A 7,950-nucleotide genomic window follows, 5' to 3' on the forward strand; every position below is an offset into this window, starting at 1 on the left:
AGCATATTGTAAATGGGTTTTAATGAAGGCTTAAAAAAAAAAAAAAAACAATACACAAAAGTGGCAACTGACCTCACACGTACAAAACACACAGCAAATACAACAAGAACTTAAATAAATAAATAACACGACAAGTTCAATAAACTGTGTACCACCATTGACAAAATAACATTCTCCTTTATTTATTTTATTTTTAATATGGGTTTAGCTGACAGTTGCACATATCAAAAGCAGTGGTGTGCTCTATACAGTGCTGAAGGACATAATATGAGGGAGTTTCCAAATGTAACCCAATCACAGTCTTGCAAAATGAATAAACTCAAGCCATTCAACTCCCCACAGGGGGGCAGTAAAGTTAGGACACAATCATCTACTGCTTTCAATGAAAATAATGACTTTGTTATAGGAAAAATCAGAATAATGTACAAAAGATGTCTCCAGATGAGACAAGTGCAAAATAGGAATGTAAACAAAGGAAAGAAAAAACAATCGATTAAATCATTCTTTGCAGGCTTATGAAGGTCCTGGCAACCCAACTCCAATTCTCACTATCCACATGTCCTTACATTTTGAAAGCAATTTGAGGCGATTGCTTGAATTTAGGCCATATTTTATCACATGATAGGACACTGTCATATGATCAATCAGGACTAATTTCACAGTTTTACACACAGTATGAGTAGAGTAATAAGATAAACTAGAAGAAAGTATTGATAATGAACCTGAGAGGTTGTCAAACATTTTTCAGCAAGCAATGTCCCCAAGGTGATGGAAAAAAATAAAGCTTAAATACAATCTTTTAAATAACTCTGCTTTAAATAATCCATACACACAGACAGCTATAACATTAATCAAACCAACACTGAACGAGGGACAGAGCGCTCCCACGTCACATGACAAAAGCAGCGGTAACATCTTGGTAGGGAATTTCACATGCACTTCAGCGGAACATGCTGGCTCTTTTGCCTTGTAAACCAAACAAGAAAAAATATATTCATCTCAAAGTACAACAAACGTTGACTTTTACATTCCACCATTAAGGCAGAAATCCAACACTTTCATTTTATTTCTCCCTTTTGATCCTTAAATGGCACTTCATACAGTGTTTTTATAGGGGATAGTTCACCTACAAAAGAAAGCTTTATACCTTCCATGGAATGCAAGAGAAGATGTTTTATAAGACAACTGCCTTTGTTTATGCAATAAAAGTCAATGGAGTTAAAAAAAAACCTTTCTTCTGAAGAAGAATAAAAGTCATACAGGCATGACATGAAGATGAGTCAAATATTACATAATTGTTATTTTTAGTTGAACTATTTCATAGAGCTGTGCTTTGCTCACACAGTGCCGCACAAACCAATGTCCCCTTTGGTAATGCAGGGTGGATCATCTCCAGTGTCTTTCCCTGGTGGCTTGGTCCTCGTGGAGCCTGGCTGGGAGATCGTCCCACGAAGCAGGCAGAGGGATCCACAGCATTCCCAAAAGCCTTGGGCTGGACTGGATGAGAAGAGTTGCCTGCAAGGGTGGCAAAACTGGTAAAAGAGCAACATAAAAAAAACAGCTGTGGCATAACCCAACAACAGCGACAGTTCTAACACGGGAGCGTCCACCCATTGGTAGAACTCAGTCCGGTGGATGTACCACATCAAAGTCAGCCCCATGTTCTCGACAAAACGGAGGGAATAATACACAGCGAGGCGTCTCCATGCCTGACCCTTATCGATCAGATCAGGGTCGTCCAATCTAAGCTGAACAGCGGACCAGCAGAATACGTTGATGCCGGCGTACAAGAAGGTCAACATGCAAAGGACAATAGTCGTCCCGACACGGGTCAACGTCTTCTCAATGTTCTCCGGGAAAGGAGAGCGGCTGCTCCAGAAGAGAACCCACGGGTGCAGAAAGAACAGGACGAAGTTGGCCGAAACTACCGGAAGCACCCATACCTTCAACACAGAGCTGAAGAGGACCAGTACTGCCACACGTGTGGCGATCTCGAACCCTCGCCACAGGAACACGCACAGGTATGCCAACGGGCGCACAGAGACTTCGTAATCATCATAGCGTATCTTTATGGCCAGAATATTGCAGCGTAGGGCTCCGTATACAATCGAGAGAAGGGAAATGACCATCAGTGTACCTAGCAGAGAGCGAAAAGAATGAAACAGGATCGCGTTAAATCCATACATACTTTGCGGTTAAGAGCAATCAAACAAACATTTGCATTAGATGAGTGGATATTGAATAAACAACTCAAATGTGTACAGAGGCCCAAACATCCAGAAATTATAAATAAACAATAAAACACAGAAAGACAAAAAAAGAAATGTTATTAAATAAATACATTGCTATATATGACTTTCCCCACTTTCATGTTACACATAAAAAAGTTAAATAAGGTAATAAATAAATGCATAAAAATAAAAAAATAAAAGCAAAAGTATGTATAAATGAATGAATGAATGAATAAATGAATGAAAGAATGAAAAACCTAAAGATAAAAAAATAATACATAGATAAATACATTTTAAATAAATACGCAAATTAAGTTAAACAAATAGCAACAAAAAAAAGCAATACAAAAATAAATTATGGACAAAATTCAATGAAAACGGTCTTTGTTTTAGCGAATCATTTTTTTCTTTCTTTATTATTATTTGTTTTTAGGCCGCCATAACTGTTGTGCATGATATGTTGCCATTTGGTTAAATAATTAACTATTTACTACTACTGTTCACTATTGTTATCAAGTAATAAAAGATAACAAAAGCAGATACCCTGAAGGCCCAAATCCACCAGCAGTGCAAACATATGGTCTCCATCAGCCTTCCATTTGAACTAAAGTTAGTCACCGTTTCGTTACTCTTTGCCTCATGGGTAATGGGGTCAGACTGATTCACTATAAATTATGATCTCCAATACTGCTTTCAAGGATAGACCGCAAGGCTGTCAACACATTCCTCATGCAGCGCAGATGATGATATACTGTATCTGTGAGACAGAGTCGGGTCTATAATTCCTAATACTCAATGTGGAGTGACAGTTGATGGGTGGAGAGCAAAACTCTAATTATACCAAATAACAGCTTGCAAATGCCTAAGCTGTCTACAGTATACAGTGGAGTCCAACAGTCCAAAATATACCATTTCCAAAGGAATTTTGGAATGCATTTGTAATAAAATACACATTTTACATTTGCATTATTATTATTAGCATAACAATCTAGATAAAATGTCTAAATAGATGTACATGAATTTCACAATTTTGGCAGAATATTTTCAGAATATTGCCTTTATTTGTTATTTAATGTTTATTAGTTATTTTTACAAGAAATCCTATGATGTTTTGTTTAGTTCCAGGTTAACAAAAATAATAATGATAAAAAAACACTGTACTCTGTTTAGTCCCAGGTTTATAATAATAATAATAATAATAAATTAAAATAATAATAGAAAATAATCCAGGTTTGAATAAATACAAAAGTTTTTAACTGGCAATATATGTTCTTTATTGGTTATTTACAACCAATGGGACTGTTCATTGTTGTGTAGCACTTCTGGGTATATTAAAACGAATTTATCTGTGGTATGGTTTATATATAACTTATGTCTGTTGAGGGCTGCGCATGCTGTCTGAAAACAAGTTATCAATTTTAGCTGACATTCTTAAAAACAAAGTGTGCGTCATTGAGATAACAAGAGGAAACTGATAGTACACAGCTAGAAGTCATTTCAGAGGCATTAATTTCAATGTAACTCAAGCATGTGTGCAGAATGTGTCACGGGGGGAGCTTGTTAAATTTAGTTGAGTGACGTTAGGAGCAGTTCCATGTTTACAGGACTTATAGAGAGATTATTCCATAGAGGAAACTTAGAGAATGTGCAAAAGAGACTGTGCACAGATCATACTGGTTGGGCAGAAACATGACATGCCTCAATGATAACTGCTCTCCCTGACATTTTTGACACTTTATAGAATTGGCAAAACTCATTAACCATGAAAGTCAAGCTCATAAGCTTGCAATGCTCCACTTTGGGAGTTATACTTCACAAGGCCAGATAACAGAATGAAAACAGAGCAGGAATAAGAAAGTCTTATTCATGCTCTAGAAATTCTCGAGACAATTTAAGAAGTCGTTCTCATTCTCAAAATGTTTATAAAAAGAGTCACTGTGACTGGTATGTATCGTAAGTGATAAACAGTCAGCCGCTCATTACGTGTTTTTATGATCTTGTATCACATTGAAGTGACTTATTTTGTGATAATGACTGTCTGACTGTACTTTAACCCAATTATTACATAGCTAATTAATGGAAATTGTTTCATTAGCTTACTTAGAAAACAAAGAAACACAAGCACAGCTTTGTAGGAAACAGGTTTCTCGGATAAGCAATCAGTTGCTATCGGCAACAGCCTTCATTCAGAAATATCTAACCACTAAATCTTGCAACTGATCAATCAGAATCAAGTATTCTGGAGAGCCGTGTTATAAAACCAATGACACTATATCACTAAGCTTTCAGTTTCTCTAAAAGCCTTTATTAACCTAGACTATCTCCTGCAGCGCTCTATTTTAGGTCTGTCAGTACTGCTTAGTGTGTGTGTGTGTGTGTTCTCACCTCTACCGATGGACACCCCTTTCTGCAGCACACAGATGTAGAGTTGCAGTGTGAGCTGGGGTGCAGAGCCCAGGAAGGCCTGTATGACCGATGTCCTGGCGAAAGCAGCCCTGTGGGTCACTAACTTCCCCTCTGCCTGGCCCACTTCCTGCTCTACCTCCTCGGTCTGCCCTTCCCGGGGCATCTGCTTCTTACGGGTGATGGTGACATACGGCTCCTCCACCTTTCCGGCACTGCCATAGATACAGAATGCATCCAAGCACCTAAAGGAATAAAACATTGTTGTTTTATTGTTTCAATAAATGAGTGGCCAAAGTAAAAAAATTAAATAAAACAATATATATATATATGTTCTAAAACAATTATTATTATTTTATTATTATTTGCTTGACACTTTTTTATAGTTAAAATAACATATATTGCTATTGGTTATATTTTATTAATAAAATAATTAAAAGAAATAGTTCTGTACCTTTAAAAATGATAGTCAACAGATTTTTGTTATTAAAATAAAATACAATACAATAATGAAAACATAATTTACAGTTGAAAAATAACACATGTGACCCGGGACCACAACACCAGTCATAAGGGTCAATTTTGTCAAACTGAGATTTGGTGAAAGCTGAATAATTAAGTTTTCCATTGATGAATGGTTTGTGAGGACAGGACAATATTTGGCCAAGATACAACTATTTGAAAATCTGAAATCTGAGGGTGCAACAAAAATCTAAATACTGAGAAAATCACCTTAAAAGTTGTCCAAATGAAGTCAATTAGCAATTAGCAATGCATAATACTAATCAAAAATTAAGTTTTTATATATTTAAGGTAGGAAATGTACAAAATATATTAATGGAACATGATCTTTACTTAATATCCTAATGATGTTTGGCATTAAAGAAAAATGTATAATTTTGACCCAAACAATGTTTTTTTTTGCATATTGCAACAAATATACCCATGCTACTTAAGACTGCTTTTGTGGTCCAGGGTCACATATATTGCCTTGAGTAAAATAATAAAAAAAAAAAATAATAATAATAAATAATAGAAATAAAATACAGTAAAATAAAATAAACTAAAATAAATTCTATACTTTTATAAAATTATAGTTGAAAGAAATAACATATTGCATTTGGTCATTTTTATTATCAAAATATAATGATATTAGCGGGTTACTGCATTGGCTGCAAATTATTCTAATTATATTCACACTCACAATAGACCATGTCACAATTCAGAGAATTGCACTCAATCCAGTGAGAGCTCAAAAGCATTGTTCTAGCTTACCCGAGGACAGCTTTTGTAAGGTCTCAGTGGACGATCTGTCCATCTCATTCATTTAAAATGTAAAGGCTAGGTCTCATAGGACAGGTAGTAGGCACCAAACATGAGTGTGAGTATTTCCTATCCCAAACCTTGACAACAGCCTTGCTATTTTGCAATAATAGGGTGCAGGCAACCTTGATGATAATTTGACGGATGACAGTGTGTTAAGAGAAGGCCAAGAGAGCCTTTACAGGCCATCCACACTAATTCAGTGAAATAAACATCTGAATTATACATGAATCACAAACGTCTGAAACATTGCTGGGCTTTATCTGAATGAGCTGGCCCAGGTCATGTTGCTAAACTGTACTATTAGAAAAGGCCATATCAATCATACACAAGGTCAATGTAAAAACACACAGAGACTGATAGAGATGGAACAGTTCACTGAGAGGACCGGTCTGGAACAGAAAGGAAAGGAACTGTCAATAACACTAATAGATGATTTGAGGACACAAATTGTCCATTAACGGCTTGGTAATATATATATATATATATATATATATATATATATATATATATATATATATACACACATTATTTAACATAAAAAAATTGTTAAAACAAAATGAAAGAAAGAAAAATATTGTGCTAACGGTAATGGAATGTACTTCTATGATTTAAAGAACATATATCATAACATCATCTATACTTCATGTGAAGTGCCTCTTTTTATAAGCATTAATGTATACAGTAAATAATTCATAGATGAAAAATTGACAAGAATATTATAAGCATTAAATTCTGTTTCTAAAAAACATAAAGTGCAATATCATGGCCTTGATTAAAAAGGTAACTGCAACTATTATCATATCATAATAATTATTTGTTTTTATTATTATTTTATTTTGCCTAATAGAATGTTAACAGCTTACAGAAAATTATTTAAAAGCACCTTATCAGAAATGAAATGTGTGCACAATGCAAAGCCCCGGGGATATGAAGCCTTTGACATGCTGCGCACTGTTTATTAATAATATTAATAATATTTGTATAAATAATATTAATAACATTTGTAACAGGTAAAGCAGAGGTTCATGTGCGTGCAAGAAAAAAACAACAACCTTCGTTATGTGTATTCGCTCACAATCATGAATATTTTTATGTCTTCATCCACTATGTAGATGGATCACAGGCTTGTGATAATGGGAAATTCACCCAAATAGCGTTACACTGAAGAAGAATCACAAATTGGCCACTCACCTTATTATTGGCCCTAGTTGTAATATATGAAGCAGCAGCACTAGAGGTCTGTCTCTGCTCAGGTCTCTGTGAATAAAGATCAGTGTGAGCTGCACCAGCACGGATGGCACGAGCGTGAAGAGCAGCGTGAAGCTCTGCCAAATCTGATCGCCAGCGGAGCGATAAGTGCTGCTCAGATACAGAGCAGCCGTCGTCTCGGCCGTGAACAAAGACACCGACACAAGGACAGAGCTGGGTAGTCTCATCCTCACTCCACCATGTTGGTTTTCTGTTCTCGGTTCTCGTGAGCATGCATTTTGAAGTTAAAGTGGACGTATCAACCACCAGCAGCAGCCGCAGATTCACACAGTAATAGCTGTCGTCTCAGCGGTCGTCTAGACTGTAGAGGGCGCAGTGGAGCTCCATGTTTACAGTATGTTTACTCTCAGCAGCGTGTTTGTACACTTCCTGATCACCAGCGGTGTATTATGACCAGAGATGTATAAAGTACTAGAGACCCAGACTTGAGTAAAAGTACAAGTGCTCTATCAAAAAAATGACTTGAGTAGAAGTTGAAGTGCTCTTTAAGCACCACACTTAAGTAGAAGTACTAAAGTATTCAAAAATTTTTGTACTTAAGTATTGCAAGTAGTCCATTTGAAAATTTACTACTCAAGTACTGAAAGTAAAAGTACAAGTATTGTGTTATGTAGTTGTTAAAGAAAGTAGTCAAAAGTTTGAACATACTGTTTTTACTATTTCAAATGATTAACCTAAAGGACAATCACAATTCCTTTGACTGTAACTTTTTGTAAACATA

General features: G+C 35.8%; 1 protein-coding gene across 1 annotated transcript; it reads right to left on the bottom strand.

Annotated features, from left to right (window-relative positions):
- Nucleotides 1–413: 413 nt before the first annotated feature.
- Nucleotides 414–7,580, bottom strand: xk (X-linked Kx blood group (McLeod syndrome)). The gene is made up of 3 exons (XM_059537969.1): nucleotides 7,152–7,580; nucleotides 4,617–4,879; nucleotides 414–2,137 (listed from the first exon to the last, which is right to left on the bottom strand). The coding sequence occupies exons 1-3, from the start codon at nucleotides 7,394–7,396 to the stop codon at nucleotides 1,338–1,340; spliced, it is 1,308 nt and encodes a 435-aa protein (XP_059393952.1). The 5' UTR covers nucleotides 7,397–7,580; the 3' UTR covers nucleotides 414–1,337.
- Nucleotides 7,581–7,950: the final 370 nt, after the last annotated feature.

This window comes from Carassius carassius, chromosome 44 (assembly GCF_963082965.1).
Source record: "Carassius carassius chromosome 44, fCarCar2.1, whole genome shotgun sequence".
Taxonomy (NCBI): domain Eukaryota; kingdom Metazoa; phylum Chordata; class Actinopteri; order Cypriniformes; family Cyprinidae; genus Carassius; species Carassius carassius.